This window comes from Salvelinus fontinalis, chromosome 13 (genome assembly GCF_029448725.1).
Source record: "Salvelinus fontinalis isolate EN_2023a chromosome 13, ASM2944872v1, whole genome shotgun sequence".
NCBI classification, from domain to species: domain Eukaryota; kingdom Metazoa; phylum Chordata; class Actinopteri; order Salmoniformes; family Salmonidae; genus Salvelinus; species Salvelinus fontinalis.
Window position 1 is genome coordinate 54912666 of NC_074677.1, and position 18544 is coordinate 54931209.

General features: G+C 44.6%; 1 protein-coding gene across 2 annotated transcripts; it reads right to left on the minus strand.

The window, feature by feature from the left end:
* Positions 1-355: 355 nt before the first annotated feature.
* On the minus strand, positions 356-18240 carry fhl1b (four and a half LIM domains 1b). 2 transcript variants are annotated; one of them, XM_055943570.1, is made up of 6 exons: positions 18115-18240; positions 9088-9272; positions 3807-3981; positions 1513-1682; positions 1147-1333; positions 356-938 (listed from the first exon to the last, which is right to left on the minus strand). In XM_055943570.1, exons 2-6 carry the CDS (start codon positions 9241-9243, stop codon positions 787-789), a joined length of 840 nt encoding a protein of 279 aa, XP_055799545.1. In that variant the 5' UTR covers positions 9244-9272; positions 18115-18240; the 3' UTR covers positions 356-786. The 2 variants fall into 2 exon arrangements, with proteins under 2 accessions (XP_055799545.1, XP_055799546.1); XM_055943571.1 differs by lacking the exon at positions 18115-18240 and adding an exon at positions 10347-10766.
* Positions 18241-18544: the final 304 nt, after the last annotated feature.

An 18544-nucleotide genomic window follows, 5' to 3' on the forward strand; every position in this document is an offset into this window, starting at 1 on the left:
CGCCTATTCCTTCTTTGCTTAATATGCTGTGACAGTGAATCAGACTTCAGGGTGAGCTCTTCTCTTCCCTACATTACTGCTCTCTCCAAACGCTTATAATCAATGGACGTTTGTTACATTTTCAATCTCTTGGTTTTGATGGCACACAAACCGTACAGTAAAATGTCTGTGTTGCTGGATAAATTAGGCATTTGTCCATGGGTTTGAGAATTTTTTTTTTTTTTGAATAAGGATGTTAAACCTAGTATATACTGAACCCAATATATGACAATTCAATGTAATTACAACGACCATGACAAAAGAAACCAGAGTCCCTCTCAATGCTTGGGAACACAGAAAAAGGAAATCACACAACTTTGTGGAAATATATTTGTTTATTGCTGATTACAGATCCACAAATGCAAGACACCAGACATGCAGTTCATTATATTGGATTTTCATATATTTTCATTGGCTTTGTGCACGGCAAGTGACACATTAAAAATGCTTATAATTACCCATCACAATAACTATTAGCTAAGCAATCTCTCTGGGACACTGTTTTCCCCTTTAAGACCTTTGAATTAACAGCTACGGTTATGATGTTCCCCAGGGTTGAAATGTCTCCTATAGAACATGACCCCAATCTTTAGGAAAAAACCTGATTACCCCACTGAATCCACAGATTTCATCAGAATATTTGTATCCCTCGCTATCGCTGTAAAATGAAAAGTAAAACAATTGCTATCATCTTCACACCCTGAAAAGCTGGCACGGCAGACCCACTGTTTCTGTTCCAAGTTCACCTCAGACCTTGGCACAGTCGGAGCAGAAGATGTTCCCTCCGTTGGCCACAAAGCGCTTGTTAGCCAGGCTCAGGGAACACTTCTTGCAGTTGAAGCAGTACTCATGCCACGAGCTGCCCTCGTAGTTCACCACATTGGTGGCTTTGCCGAAACCTGGATGGGACAGAGAATAAACAACAAACAATTACAAATGTGTACAATCGTTCAGTAGTGGCGTTAGAGAGAGAGTGTGTGTGCTTGTGTGTGTGTGTGTGTGTGTGTGTGTGTGTGTGTGTGTGTGTGTGTGTGTGTGTGTGTGTGTGTGTGTGTGTGTGTGTGTGTGTGTGTGTGTGCGAGCGTGTGTGTGCGAGCGTGTATTGACCTGTTATGGGGTTCTGGCAGCCGCTGCATTTCTTGGCTACAGTAGTCTTGTAGCAGTCCACACAGAAAGCCTTCTCCTCGTGGGAGGTGAAGCGGGTCCCAGACAGAGGCTTTCGGCAGGAGCTGCAAACAAAACATTCAGAGTGCCATGGCTGCTCCTGGTAGTTCACTCCCCCGGAGGTGATGGTCTAGACAGGGGTCGGCAGAGAGTCAAGTCAGTTTAGAGGGGAATCCTCACGCCCTTTATACAGGAGAACCATTGGTTTCAAATCAACCACTTTGGTCCAATTGGCTTATTGAAAATGAACATCCATCAATGATATCCAAGAATTTGGAGGTCATTGAAAAAATGAAATCTTTATGTTACCTGCTTACAGCTGACACAGGTCTTAGCAAACTTCTTCTCATGGCAAGGGCCACAGTAGATGTCAGTGCCTTTGGTCAGGAAGCTTTGGGAGCGGATGGGTTTTTTACACTGGTAACAGGTGAAGCAGTCCTCATGCCACACATTGCCTTTATACTCCACATTCTCAGAGCCTTTAGGAAGAAAAAAACACACATCAGTCTCTATGATGGTTTAAAGGGGCAATCTGCAATGGGACATACATTTTTTGACTTTTGAATTAATGATATATATTTATACAGTCGTGGCCAAAAGTTTTGAGAATGACACAAATATTAATTTTCACAAAGTCTGCTGCCTCAGTTTGTATGATGGCAATTTACATATACTCCAGAATGTTATGATGAGTGATCAGATGAATTGCAATAAATTGCAAAGTCCCTCTTTGCCATGCAAATGAACTGAATTCCCCCAAACCATTTCCACTGCATTTCAGCCCTGCCACAAAAGGACCAGATGACATCATGTCAGTGATTCTCTCGTTAACACAGGTGTGAGTGTTGACGAGGACAAGGCTGGAAATCACTCTGTCATGATGATTGAGTTCGAATAATAGACTGGAAGCTTCAAAAGGAGGGTGGTGCTCGGAATCATTGTTCTTCCTCTGTCAACCATGGTTACCTGCAAGGAAATACGTGCCGTCATCATTGCTTTGCACAAATAGGGCTTCACAGGCAAGGATATTGCTGCCAGTAAGATTGCACCTAAATCAACCATTTATCGGATCATCAAGAACTTCAAGGAGAGCGGTTCAATTGTTGTGAAGAAGGTTTCAGGGCGCCCAAGAAAGTCCAGCAAGCACCAGGACTGTCTCCTAAAGTTGATTCAGCTGCGGGATCGGGGCAGCACCAGTACAGAGCTTGCTCAGGAATGGCAGCAGGCAGGTGTGAGTGGATCTGCACGCACAGTGAGGCGAAGACTTTTGGAGGATGGCCTGGTGTCAAGAAGGGCAGCAAAGAAACCACTTCTCTCCAGGAAACATCAGCATCAGGGACAGACTGATATTCTGCAAAAGGTACAGGGATTGGACTACTGAGGACTGGGGTAAAGTCATTTTCTCTGATGAATCCCCTTTCCGATTGTTTGGGGCATACGGAAAAAAGCTTGTCCGGAGAAGACAAGGTGAGCGCTACCATCAGTCCTGTGTCATACCAAGAGTAAAGCATCCTGAGACCATTCATGTGTGGGGTTGCTTCTCAGCCAAGGGAGTGGGCTCACTCACAATTTTGCCTAAGAACACAGCCATAAATAAAGAATGGTACCAACACATCCTCCGAGAGCAACTCTCCCAACCATCCAGGAACAGTTTGGTGATGAACAATGCCTTTTTCAGCATGATGGAGCACCTTGCCATAAGGCAAAAGTGATAACTAAGTGGCTCGGGGAACAAAACATCGATATTTTGGGTCCATGGCCAGGAAACTCCCCAGACCTTAATCCCATTGAGAACTTGAGGTCAATCCTCAAAAGGCGGGTGGACAAACAAAACCCCACAAATTCTGACAAACTCCAATCATTGATTATGCAAGAATGGGCTGCTATCAGTCAGGATGTGGCCCAGAAGTTAATTGACAGCATGCCAGGGCAGATTGCAGAGGTCTTGAAAAAGAAGGGTCAACACTGCAAATATTGACTCTTTGCATCAACTTCATGTAATTGCCAATAAAAGCCTTTGACACTTATGAAATGCTTGTAATTATACTTCAGTATTCCATAGTAACATCTGACAAAAATATCTAAAGACACTGAAGCAGCAAACTTTGTGGAAATTAATATTTGTGTCTTTCTCAACACTTTTAGCCACGAGTGTATATACCTATTGATTCTTGATGAATATAACTTATAAATGCCTTATGAGCTTAGTTCAACTGTCGTACCCCATCAGAACCCCAAATACAAGCTTGTTTTACTCCATTGGTTGTAAATAATGTCATTGTAAACAAATACTGAATAGCCTCAAAACATACATTTTATGGGTGGTCAGTCATTCCATCTATAGCTCTGTCCATGCATTTGAAACTGGTTACATTTATCCAACCCCAACCCTCAGCTATTTATCAAAACAGTGGTGGGGTGTCCACTTTGTTATTGTTTGAACTGCAGATTTCCACTTAACTGAAATTCAGGAAAGTGTTTACTAATCTAAGTTCACGTGATGGAGAGCACCTAAGAAACTAATCATACAGAGGGCATAAATATAACTAGCTTCATTTAATGTCAACGCAAATCAATGAGTCTTAGCCCATAGTGTCCCTTACCGGCTAGAATGGCTTTGTAGCAGGCGTGACAACGAGGGGCATCCTCCCGGGAGCTGCACTTCCCACACATGATGCGGTCATCCTTAGCACTGAAGGACTCCTTGGCTAATGGCTTGTAGCACTTGTAGCAGCGAAAGCAGTCTGCGTGCCAATAACGGCCTTTATGTTGCAACTCCTGAAGGAAGGAAGGGAGGACGGAGGGCAGAGAGAAGAAGGGAATGGAGGAGGGAAAGAAAGTCAATGTTTTTAAATCAAACCTAGTGTTATTGGTTGCGTACACATATTTTGCAGATGTTATCGCGGGTGTCGTGAAATGCTTATGTTCCTAGCTCCAACAGTGCAGTAATACCTAACAATACAAAACAATACACACAAATCCCCAAAATAATACATAATGTACATAATGTTGCTGCTACCGTCTCTTATGATCGAAAATAACTTCTGGACATCAGAACAGCGATTACTCACCACGAACTGGCAGAAGCTTTTTTTCCTTTAACGAGTCAGACGAGCCCGACGTGAACGACATATTGCTTTCCCGGGAACAGGCCCAAATACCCGTCATTTGGTAAAGAGACGATGAAAAAGAGGAAGGAGGTCGAGCTGTCTTCTGAGATTTTGTAGGCGATCGAATAACCCCCCCTGCATTCCGTTCTACTAGCTAAAGTGCAATCATTGGAAAATAAAATCGGCAACCTACGAGGAAGATTAAACTACTAACGGGACATTAAAAACTGTAATATCTTATGCTTCACAGAGTCGTGGCTGAACGACGACATTATCAACACACAGCTGGCTGGTTATACGCTGTATCGGCAGGATAGAACAGCGGCGACTGGTAAGACAAGGAGAGGCGGACTATGCACGATATCTAAGGAAGTCTCAAGGTGCTGCTCGCCTGAGGTAGAGTATCTCATGATAAGCTGTAGACCACACTATCTACCTAGAGAGTTTTCATCTATATTTTTCGTTGCTGTCTACATACCACCACAGTTCGATGCTGGCACTAAGACCGCACTCAATGATCTGTATTCCGCGAACAGGAAGACGCTCATCCAGAGGCGTCGCACCTAGAGGCCGGGGACTTTAATGCAGGGAAACTTAAATCCGTTTTTCCAAAATTCTATCAGCGTGTTAAATGTGCATCCAGAGGGAAAAAAACTCTAGACCACATTTACTCCACACACAGAGAAGCATACAAAGCTCTCCATCACCCTCCATTTGGCAAATCTGACCATAATTCAATCCTCCTGATTCCTGCTTACAAGCAAAAATTAAAGCAGGAAGCACCAGTGACTCGGTCAATAAAAAACTGGTCAGATGAAACAGATGCTAAGCTACAGTTCTGTTTTGCTAGCACAGACTGGAATATGTTCCTAGATTCCTCTGATGGCATTGAGGAGTGCATCAATGACGTTGTCCACATAGTGACCATACGTACATACCCCAACCAGAAGCCATGGGTTACAGGCAACATCCGCACTGAGCTAAAGGCTAAAGCTGCCGCTGTCAAGGAGTGGGACTCTAACCCGGAAACTTAAAAGAAACCCTGCTATGCCCTCCGACGAATCATTACAGACTACAAAGGGAAGCACAGCCGAGAGCTTCCCAGTGACACGAGCCTACCAGACGAGCTAAACTACAACTATGCTCGCTTCGAGGCAAATAACACTGAAACATGCATGTGAGCACCAGCTGTTCCGGACGACTGTGTGATCACACTCTCCGCAGCTGATGTGAGTAAGACCTTTAAATAGGTCAACATTCACAAGGCCGCAGAGCCAGATGGATGACAAAGACATGTACTGCGACCAACTGGCAAGTGTCTTCACTGACATTTTCAACCTCTCCCTGTCCGAGTCTGTAATACCAACATGTTTTAAGCAGAACACTAAGGTAACCTGCCTAAATGACTACCGACCCGTAGCACTCACGTCTGTTGCCATGAAGTGCTTTGAAAGGCTGGTCATGGCTCACATCAACCCCATTATCCCAGAAATCCTATACCCACATAAATTTGCATACCGCCCAAACAGATCCAATGATGCTATCTCTATTGCACTCCACACTGCCCTTTCCCACCTGGACAAAAGGAACACCTATGTGAGAATGCTATTAATTGACTACAGCTCAGCGTTCAACACCATAGTGCCCTCAAAGCTCATCAATGAGCTAAGGAACCTGGGACTAAACACCTAAACACTGGATCCTGGACTTCCTGGCGGGCCGCCCCCAGGTGGTAAGGGTAGGTAACAACACATCCGCCATGCTGATCCTCAACACAGGGGCCCCTTAGGGGTGCGTGCTCGGCCCCCTCCTGTACTCACTGTTCACTTATGACTGCACGTCGAGGTACAACTCCAACACCATCATTAAGTTTGCTGATGACATAACAGTGGTAGGCCCGATCACCGACAACAACGAGACAGCCTATAGGGAGGAGGTCAGAGACCTGGCCGTGTGGTGCTAGGGCAACAACCTCTCCCTCAATGTGATCAAGACAAAGGAGATGGTTGTGGACTACAGGAAAAGGAGGACCGAGCACGCCCCAATTCTCATCAACGGGACTGTAGTGGAGCAGGTTGAGAGCTTCAAGTTCCTTGGTGTCCACATCGCCAACAAACAAACATGGTCCAAGCACACCAAGACAGTCGTGAAGAGGGCATGACAAAACCTATTTCCCCTATTCCTGCTGGGTCCTCAGATCCTTAAAAGGTTCTACAGCTGCACCATCAAGAGCATCCTGACTGGTCAGCCTCAGACCACAAGGCACAACAGAGGGTAGTGCGTACGGCCCAGTACATCACTGGGGCCAAGCTTTCTGCCATCCAGGACCTTTATACCAGGCGGTGTCAGAGGAAGGCCCTAAAAATTGTCAAAGACTCATGTCACCCTAGTCATAGACTGTTCTCTCTGCAACCGCATGGCAAGCGGTACCGGAGTGCCAAGTCTAGTTCCAAGAGGCTTCTAAACAGCTTCTACCCCAAGCCATAAGACTCCTGAACATCTAATCAAATGGCTACCCAGACTATTTGCATTGCCCCCCACCCACTCGTTTACGCCACTGCTACTTTCTGTTATTATCTATGCATAGTCACTTTAATAACTCTACCTACATGTACATATTACCTCAATTACCTCGACTAACTGGTGACCCCATTGACTCTGTACCGGTAACCCCTGAATATATGTCACGCCCTGACCTTAGAGATCCTTTTATTCTCTATTTTGGTTAGGTCAGGGTGTGACTAGGGTGGGTAGTCTAGTTTTTTAATTTCTATGTTGGCCTGGTATGGTTCCCAATCAGAGGCAGCTGTCTATCGTTGTCTCTGATTGGGGATCATATTTAGGCAGCCTTTTCCCACTGGGTTTTTGTGGGATCTTGTCTATGTTTAGTTGCCTGCGAGCACTACATTAGTTTCACGTTTCGTTTTGCGCTTTATTGTTTTCTGTGAGTTTCATCCAATAAACATGTGGAACTCTATGCACGCTGCGCCTTGGTCCGTTAATTCAACCAACGTTTGTGACAATATAGTCTCTTATTTCTTATTCTTATTCATATTTTTTAAACTGCATTGTTGGTTAGGGGCTTCTAAGTAAGCATTTCACGTGTGACTAAAGTTGATGGCAGGGTACTGGGCGGAGGCTGGCTAGTGGTGACTATTTAACCGTCTGATGGCCTGTAGATGGAAGTTGTTTATCAGTCTCTCAGTCCCAGCTTTCATGCGCCTGCGAACAGACTGTGAACAGGCTGTGGCTTGGTGGCTGAGGACCTTGATGATTTTCTTGTCCTTCCTGGGACACCGGGTGCTGTTGATGTCCTGGAGGACAGGCAGTGTGCCCTTGGTGATGCGTTGGGCTGGCCGCACCCCCCTCCGGAGAGCCCTGCGGTTGCGGACGGTGCTTTTGCCGTACCAGGCAGTGACATGGCGCAACAGGATGCTCTCAATGGTGCATCTGTAGAAGTTCATGAGGGTCTTAGGGACCCTCACCTCCTCCTTGTAGACTGTCTTATCGTTGTTGGTAATCAGGCCTAGCACTGTTGTGTTGTCTGAAAACTTTATGATTGAGTGGCCACGCAGTCATGGATGAATAGGGAGTACAGGAGGGGGCTGAGCACGCACCCTTGTGGGGCCCCCGTGTTGAGGATCAGAATAGCGGACGTGTTGTTGCCTACCTTCACCACCTGGGGTCGGCCTGTCAGGAAGTCCAGGACCCAGATGCACAGGGAGGTGTTCAGATCAAGGGCCCCGAGCTTAGTGATGAGGGTACAGAAACTATGGTGAACAGCTTGAAGCAAATAGGGACAACAGACTGGGATAGGGAGAGATTGAATGTCTGTAAACACTCCAGCCAGCTAGTCTGCATATGCTCTGAGGACGCAGCCAGGGATGCCGTCTGGGCCGGCAGCCTTGCAAGGGTTAACACGTTTAAATATCTTTCTCACGTTGGCCCTGGAGAATGAGAGCTCACAGTCCTCGTGAGCGGTGGTGGCCCACGTCGGTGGCCCACGTCTGCGGCAATGTGTATTTCTCGAAGTGGGCAAAGAAGGTGTTTAGCTTAGAAAGGCGTTGGTGTCCGCGACATGGCTGGTTTTCCCTTTATAATCCGTGATTGTCTGGAGTCCCTGAAACATATGTCTGAGCCGTTGAATTGTGATTCCACTTTGTCTCTGTACTGATGTTTTGCCTGTTTGATGTCCTTACGGCGGGCATAGCTGGACTGTTTGTACTCGTCCATCATCCCAGTCACCTTGCCGTGGTTAAATGTGATGGTTGGCACTTTCAGTTCTGCATAAATGCTGCCATCGATCCACAGGTTTTTGGTTTGGATAACTTCCTGATGAACACAGTCACAGAGTCCGTGTGGACGTCAATGTTATACTCAGAAGCAACCCGGAACACATCCCAGTCCGCGTGATCAATCTTGAAGCATACATTTCAAGATTGAAAAAACAATCCTGAAGCATTGATTCCGATTGGTCAGACCAAAGTTGAACAGTCCTTACACGGGTACTTCCTGTTTAAGTTTTTATCTTTAGGAAGGGAGGAGCAGAATGGAGCAGAATGGTTTTCTCCCTCACCTGCTGTGTAGACAGTGTGCACTCATAAACAAGTCTAGACAGACAGTCTGCTGCCAAGAAAACACATGCTGACAGTTTGCAGGTATAGACAAACCCATATGGAAACACACAAAAAAACATAACACATGTAATATGTAAAATACATTTCATGCCAGTATATTAGACATGGGAGGTGTCACTGAACACACACACACACACCTTGGAGTCGATGCCAATAGGACGGCGGCACTCAGTGCAGTTGTTGGCACAGAACTTGTCATGGCATCGGACACAGACAGGCTTCTCCTCCTGTTTAACGTACTTCTTCCCACTCAGGTCCTCCCGGCAGTATTTGCAGTTCATACTGTTCGCCATGGCAACATCAACAGCAGGGTAGCAAACACCTGAAAAACACACAGGCGTAGAGGACATACTGAGCTGTTGCTCTGTTTATCACACGTGGTATGTTTCAGGAGCTATTGTCAGAATAAAATGCTGTAAGTCCTGCAGAGTACACCAATACAATTGAAAGCTATCAGATGTGGTAATGACTGGGTTTTACATTACTTGGCCACTTGCATTACTTCTTATTGCCACAGAGGGACAGCGTAGCTCTAGTAGTGTAGCTCTAACAATATGAGGGAATGAAAGTGAACTGTGAACAAAGAAAGACGGAACACTATTCAATCAAAACCTGTGTCTGGATGTAAACCGGTTAACAACAGTACGAGTGTACTCCGTTCCCAGGGAAACCATGCTGTAATATTTACTGAGGTTTTGATAAGATGCTATTTGTTCAACATCTTTTAACAAGGAAGAACATTGAACCGGGTTGGAGGCCGGTTTCTTTGTTGTATAATCACAGCAAACAAAAGGTAGACTGTGCATGTTCCTCACATTATGCTTATCTCCAACTAATATGACGGGCAGGGATGTTGTAAAATGGAGAATGAACTGTGACTGATGGTTGAAAGGGCATAAAAAGGTCTGGAGAAAATCACCATGTGCCCTGCCATAGATCACAAATAGATCCTTGATTGTAGGGTTAGGATGACAGAAAATAAATCAAATCCATATGTAAAACGAGTGGAACCTAAACAACGGAGACTGATTATAGCCTACACACACCTTTTTTACTATATCAGCATGTTCTTGTGCATGTACTAGGTGTGAGTGTGTATGTTTGTGTGTGAACATGTGAACGGTATGTTTGTGCAGGGAGGTGTGCACATGAAGGAATGCCTGGTATGAATGTGGTGCGATCTGGACTGTTGACACAGCTCTTTGACAGACCCAGTGAGCGTACCCTCCCTTTGGACCCCCTCTGTGAAGCAGAAGAGGTACTAAGGACCCACAGTATACAAAAACTAGACTCTTACGTTCATCTACTACAAAGTCTACGGTTATTCCATTGTTGCTATGACAGAAATGTGCACGTTTAATACAACAGAATCCATATGCCGTGTGCAAATACTTACAATAAAGGACCGTCGGTGTCTGAAACAAGAAAATCGTGTTAAAGAGCTTGTTGTTGTAAGTGCGGTGTAAAGCAGTCAGAACCCAGGGAAGGTCTGCCACGGCCTTAGACCTGACCACAGACTCAAATAGCTCGTCCCTTTTCACTGCACTACAATATTTCAGACAGTGGCATCTTACCACAGTCTGAATGCACAAACCAAATTGGAGCTCATTCGTGTCACATGTTGTCTCTACCTATCTTCCCTACCATCTCCTCATCTCCCGTAGTAACCTGTAAAAGACTAACGCATCACTTAAGCGCACGAGAAAACAAAAACGAGAGGGGCCAGGGCCCACAGAAAGTTTCCATAATCGAATGTATCTTCTGTTGAGTTGACAGCCGAGGCCAACCCACACCTTCTCTGTCTTTTCTCTTCTTCACTTCCTCTGTTGAAATCCTTCTTTTTTTTCTTCTATTCCACCATCGTGCACCCCCCTCCCCATCTCTTGCTCTCTCTCTCTTTCATAGACACACGTGACGTTATCCACATTTTCCCCTCCTATTCTGTTGCTTTTACCCCACCCACCCACCCCCCCAAAAGGAGAACTGGCATCAATGTTAAGGTATGACCAAAGAGAACATTGAAATGAAAGAAGTCAATGACTTTTCTTTATCTCTGAGTGAGCCACCACCACCATTATCAGTAGCCCGGGTGGTTTGGCACTCAGCGGTAGCTTGAGCTACTCAGAACAATGACCGCCATTCATAGGCCAGCCATTCTGCTCTGTGCTGAGTGCTATCATCACCGTTTTCTGCTCAGTCCTCGACACATGCAGACACGTACGCACAGGAACTTAACAATGACCCTGACGGTGACGTCAGAGGTAAGCAAACGTCTTTGATCTGAATTGATCTGATCTCCGTGGAAACGATAAGAGCTATTGGGGGAAACGGAGAGGTGGAGTCTTGCTTCTCTGACATCTCGTGCCAGCATCTGGATCCCAGTTGGGTATGTGTGAAGGGCTACTGCCAGAGAGGGGACACGGCAAAACCAGAGCATCTGTGGCCAGGGCTCTCTCAGCAGAGGATATGCATCAGCCACGGGACTCTACGGAATTCCAGAGTGGTTGGCAAGCCATATACTGCCTTGTGGCCTCTCTCCCCCTCCCTCTCTCTCTCTATAGTAAAGTTGTTTTTATCCCTCTGGCCATGGAAAAGGGTTTGGTGCTTTACCTCACCCTAACCAGTGGCACAGATGAGGGAGACCTAATTAGAATTGGGACAATGACATCATCTTGTGGTTCAAACAGCTTTTAGACACATGCACACATACACACAAACAAACACACACACACACACACATACACACACACAAACACAGAGAAGACAATTCAGCAGCTGGGGAAGCATTGAAGGGTTCTGGTATGTTGGCATGAGCTTATCACTAAAGAATGTGGAGGAAAGCTGAGAAACAGGACGTCTGGCAGACTGGTGGCACAGTCTACTTCAAGCTGTCAACAGTCTGCAAAAACTGCTGAACTATTCTCAGAAACTGCCGATAGTCTAGTTTACACACAAGTACACACTATCCTTCCAGCAATACACTTTTACTAGACATGAGCCAGATATCTATCAGCAGCTGACTGACACCAACCAACATGGGCATTGTACAAGACATCTGTGTGAGTCATACCTTATGATCACTTTCACAGATACTTGTAAAAAGGTTGAAAGTAGGCCAAAACAGGCAATGTATGCCCCCCCTCTCTCGGTCTCTCTTGCTCTCTCTCATTACCTCATTCCCTAAAGAGCTCACCTGAACTCAGTAACTCAGTAACTGAGAAGTTAGGTTGTACAGAAAAGAGCAGACACTGAACAGCTAACAAAACCTTGGGTTACTTGCATAACCCTGGTTCTATGATAATATGAGTGAGATGTCTCACAATCGGATTCACTCAGTGGATCACTTATGGCTCGAGTAATGACGCACACAATGTCTGTTGGAGACAGACAGGGTGAGTGGCGAATGAGGTGAGCCCCTCTCCTCCGAATAAGACGCCCCTCGCCCACCCACTGGTAATTCTCAAGCATGCCTCTGTTCCTTGCGCTCTTTCAAGCATGTAAATGCGGTGAGACATCGACTCATATTATCATAGAACCGGGGTTACGCAAATACTCGTTTCGATGTCTCACGATCAAATTGCCATACCAGGCGATGATGCAACCAGTCAAGATGCACTCGCTGATGCAGCTGTAGAACGTTTTGAGGATCTGGGGACCCGTGCCAAAGATTTTCAGTCTCCTGAGCGGGAAAAGGAGTTGTCGTGCCCTCTTCACGACTGTCTTGGTGTGTTTGGACCATGATAGTTCGTTGCTGATGTGGACACCAAGGAACTTGAAACTCTCAACCCGCTCCACTACAGCCCCGTCAATGTGAATGGGGGTGTGTTTGGCCCTCCTTTTCCTGTAGTCCACGATCATCTCCTTTGTCTTGCTCACATTGAGCGAAAGGTTGTTGTCCTGGCACCACACTGCCAGGTCTCTGACCTCCTCCCTATAGGCCGTCTCATCGTTATATGTGATCAGGCCTACCACCGTTGTGTTGTCAGCAAACTTAATGATGGTGTTGGAGTCGTGCCTGGCTATGCAGTCGTGGGTGAACAGGGAGTACAGGAGGGGACTGAGCACACACTCCTGAGGGGCCCCGTGTTGAGGATCAGCGTGGAAGATGTGTTGTTGCCTACTCTTACCACCTGGGGACGGCCCGTCAGGAAGTCCAGGATCCAGTTTCAGAGGGAGGTGTTTAGTCCCAGGGTCCTTAGCTTAGTGATGAGCTTTGTGGTCACTATGCTGTAGAACGCTGAGCTGTAGTCAATGAACAGCATTCTCACAATGGGATATGGCTAACTCCCGTATCGCAGACATGTTCTCCGAAGCCAGGGTAGTCCCAACAGCTTCACCACACCTTCTTCTGTAGAAGTCAAGGGCGGTGGGTAGAAAACCATAAGCTCTAAGGCAAGACAATTGCAATTGAAACTGACCTTAGTCGTAATGGCGAGGTTGGGTAACAATGTTACCTTGGATAACCCCGGAGCAAACTTTAGGCACGAGTGGTGGACTGACAGTGCGTGTAGCTTAATCACTCGCTTTGCAGATGTAAGGGCAATCAGAAAAGATGTTTTGAAGGAGAGATATTTCAACTCCAAGCCTTCCAGAGGCTCAAAAGGTTGCTGTGGAATTGCCTCAAGCACAATAGACAGATCCCAAGATGGGGCTAAAGGCCTGGAGAATGGGGGTAAGCACGACGTGCTCCCTTCATGAAACAACATAACAGAAGGTGTTTCCCTGTTCTGTTAATGTTGAAGCCTATATGCGATAGCAGCTAGTTAGACATTAACAGTGGAGAAAGCTTTCCCTCTGTCCAAAAGGTCCTACAAGAATCATTAAACCTCAGATACAGAGCAATGGTAAGGAATAATCTGTTTTCGGTCCCACGACATGTTTCCATACAGTGAGGGTGTAGAAGGGGCTCTGGCACTGTACAGTCTCAATGACTCTGAGAGGCAAGCCTGTTGCCTTCAGATTCCTCCTGTCACGGGCCTGGCCCAGAGGGCCATGGTTCCTAGGTGAGGATGGAAAATCTCTCAATTCGCAATGGTAGTTGCCAGGGATTGTTGTAAAGCAGGAGAAGGATCTCTGCTAACCAGAGCATCCCTGGCCATCGAGGGGCTACCAAGATTAGGAATAATCATTGTTCCATCACTCTGTTCAGGGTGGGGAGTATCAAGCATAGAGGAGGAAAAGAGTAGATGCCAGCGCGTCCAATCCCAGTGGTGCGTATCCTGCTATTGCAAAGAACAACGGACAGTGCATATCTTTGTGCGATGCGAAAACATCTATGGTGGCTATATCATATCTCTCCCAGATCTGGTTCAACATCTGGGGATGGAGTCTCCAATCCCCGCAAAGGGGATTCCCTCTGGACAACAAGTCCGATCCTACATTCAGTACACCCAACAACTTTTGGGTGTCAGGGAAAATGTATGGAATAAAAAATACATTATTTTCCTTAGGAATGTAGTGAAGTAAAAGTTGTAAATAATATAAATTGTAAAGTAAAGTACAGATACCCAAAGAAATTACTTAAGTACTTTAAAGTATTTTTACTCAAGTACTTTACACCACTGTACGTAGGAATCGGGGTTAGTGAGTGTTGCATTAGCGTGTCAGTGCTGGGGCAGGAGACCTGCTCGGTTCTCCCTGTGTAAGGGTAGCATCCTCCATGGCTCTAATAAATATTATTCATTGAGCAAAGTGTGATCTAGCTAGTTTTCCAGGTAGAAAAGCTAGACTGATGTAGCTAGCCTAGACTGGTGCGTCTGTAACTTCCTCACTCATCATTATTCACGACTCATTCAGGAATATCGGTAATCATGGTAGCATCCACATTAATGTAAAAGTGGTTAGAAACATATTCAATTCTTATTTGCAATAAAAGTGACTCCAAAATGACACAATACATGATTTACCAATCATTTCTGTTGGGCACAAAATAATCTGAAACATTTACATTTAAAATTTAGTAACTTAGCGGATGCTCTTATCCAGAGCGATTTACAGTAGCGAGTGGATACATTTTCGTACTTTTTTATAGAACCAAAACAAACAGCAAATGCATCCAACAAGTTTGTAGAGTCACAACCTTGATTTAATCATTGAGTGAAAGGAATATGGGACCAAATACTAACTTTTGACTACTTTAATACACATACAGTAGAAGTGAATTTGTCCCAATACTTCTGGTCCCCTAAAATGGGGGGACGATGTATAAAAAGTGCGGTAATGTCTAAACGGTTCACCCAATATGGATAAAAATACCCTCAAATTTAAGCTGACAGTCTGCGCTTTAACCTCACAGTCATTGTATCATTTCAAATCCAAATTGCTGGATTACAGAGCCAAAACAACAACAAATGTGTCACTGTCCCAATACTTTTGGAGCTCACTGTATGTAAAGATATACATTACCAGTCAGAAGGTTGGACACGCCTACTCATTCCAGGGTTTATCTTTATTTTTACTATTTTTTACATTATAGAATAATACTGAAGACATCAAAACTATGAAATAACACCTATGTTATCATGTTGTAAGCAAAACAGTGTTAAACAAATCAAAATACATTTTATAGTTGAGATTCTTCAAAGTAGTCACCCTTAGCCTTGATGACAGCTTTGCACACTCTTGGCATTCTCTCAACCAGCTTCAGGATGTAGTCACCTGGAATGCATTTCAATTAACAGGTGTGCCTTGTTAAAAGTTAACACATTCTTAATGCTTTTGGGCCAATCAGTTGTGTTGTGACAAGGTAGGGGTGGTATACAGAAGATAGCCCTATTTGGTAAAAGACCATGTCCATATTATGGCAAGAACAGCTCAAATAAGCAAAGAGAAATGACAGTCCATCATTACTTTAAGACACGAAGGTCAGTCAATCAGGAACATTTCAAGAACTTTGAAAGTTTCTTCAAGTACAGTCGCAAAAACAATCAAGCGCTATGATGAAACTGGCTCTCATGAGGACCGCCACAGGAAAGGAAAACCCAGAGTTACCTCTGCTGCACAGGATAGATTCATTGGAGTTACCAGCCTCAGAAATTGCAGCCCAAATAAAGGCTTCACAGAGTTCAAGTAACAGACACATCTCAACATCAACTGTTTAGAGGAGACTGCCTGAATCAAGCCTTCATGGTCGAATTGCTGCAAAGAAACCACTACTGAAGGACACCAATAAGAAAAAGAGACTTGCTTGGGCCAAGAAACACGAGCAATGGACATTAGACCTGTGGAAATCTGACCATTGGTCTGATGAGTCCAAATTTGAGATCTTCGGTTCCAATCGCCATGTCGTTGTGAGACGCAGAGTAGGTGAACGGATGATCTCCGCATGTGTGTTTCCCCCCGTGAAGCATGGAGGAGGAGGTGTGATGTGTGGGGGTGCTTTGCTGGTGACTGTCAGTGATTTATTTAGAATTCAAGGCACACTTAACCAGCATGAATACCACAGCATTCTGCAGCGATACGCCATCCCATCTGGTTTGCACTTAAGTGAGACTATCATTTGTTTTTCAACAGGACAATGATCCAACACAGCTCCAGGCTGTGTAAGGGCTATTTGACCAAGACGGAGAGTGATGGAGTTCTGTATCAGATGACCTGGCCTCCACAGTCATCTGACCTCAACCCAATTGAGATGGTTTGGGATGAGTTGGACCGCAGAGTGAAGGAAAAGTGTTCAGCATATGTGGGAAGTCCTTCAAGACTGTTGGAAAAGCATCCCAGTTGAAGCTGGTTGAGAGAATGCCAAGAGTGTGCAAAGCTGCCAAGGCAAAGGATGGCTACTTTGAAGAATCTAAACTCTAAAATCTATTTTTATTTGTTTAACACTTTTTTGGTTACTCCATGATTTCATATGTGTTATTTCATAGTTTTGATATCTTCAATATTATTCTTCAATGTAGAAAATAGGAAAAATAAAGAAAAACCCTTGAATGAGTAGGTGTGTCCAAACTTTTGACTGGTACTGTAGGTATTTTGGTATTTTATTAGGATCCCATTAGCTGTTGCAAAAGCAGCAGCTACTCTTCCTGGGGTCCACACAAAACATGAAACATAATACAGAATGACATCATACAGAACATCATTAGACAAGAACAGCTCAAACACAGAACTACATACAATTTTAAAAAGGCACACGTAGCCTACATATCAATGCATACACACAAACATATCAATGCATACACACAAACTACCTAGGTGTCAAGATCTTTGGGGTATACTGCCTACCACTTTATAGGATGGATAATAGTCAGCCTTTTATAGCAGCCATACAGAAATATCAGCAACTCAAGATTTTATGGAGCACTGAGGTCATAGTAATTAATTTTCTGCGTACGACCTCTGACGTTAGCTCTTTTCTGGGAGCGGGAAAGCTGCTGAAAGAAGCGATCTCTGGGCCAACATCTGTCCGATAACACAATTGGACTTTTAGCCAGACAGACACAGGCACACGGAGACGGAGAGAGAGGAGGTGAGAGAATGAGTGCGAGACATAAAGAGAGAGAGAGAGCGATATATATAGAGAGAGGACAGGAATTCATTTAATTGATCTTGGTGATGCATGTTTCTGCCATCACATGCCTCAGTCCCAGAGGTCCATCCCTACACTGAAAAATCTTAATAAGAAACAGATTTTGGAGGAAGATTTTCAGAAGTCAGCATGTTGCATATGATATTTCAGCCAACGCCCCAACCAACTCAACGCATTATTGCAAATACCCTTACAGCATTTATTTAGGTCTCTAATTGGTTCAAATGAAATAGTATTCGGTGTTTAAAGAAAGATAACGATCTATTAAAGCAGGCATATTCCTATTATTAACGCTGGGGATTTAACTGTAGTCGCCAGAGTTTGCTATGTAATCATTATGGAGCCAATTCATGTGCAGAAAACTATTACTAATAGGCTTGTTAAAATGCGGTATGTATTGCTGATTCTCGAATAAAGACAGACATGAAATCCAGAAGTCGAAGTTGCTAATCAGAGACAATATCAGTCTATGTTGCCATGTATTATATGGACTGACTAACTGTACATTCGTGGTTACATAGCTTTTACATTCACAATTGAATCGAAAAACATGCCTCGCCAACAGGTCTACGAATAGTTTCGAATGTCCTTGTATTAATCAATAACGACAAGAATTGGATCTGTCCATGCAACTTACCAAGTTCAAATGAGGTTATGTGGGACGCGCACGCACTCCCTGATCTGCACAAGCGCCAGTTCTTCTGCACAGGATATAGCCTACTACTGTATAAGGTACTTACAAAAAATGCAAACCACTCTGGAGGCAGGATATCGGGTAATAAATCATGACAGGATATGACTGCCTTCGAATAAACGTAAAAGTACTGTATTTCCATGCAGAATATATTGGCCAAGTCTTCAGGAATTGGTTGAATTAACAATACGCCTACTAATTGGTCTGAAATGTTGATTGATCTTTGTTTTTAATTGTAGCACTATTCTTTACACAATTGTTTTCAACTGAAAGTGTAGCCTATGTTAGGGGTTTTCCAACTGGGATCTGCGGAGGTACTGCAGGTGGTCTGCGATTTGTAAAATATATAATTAGGAAACTTTTGGGGGAATTT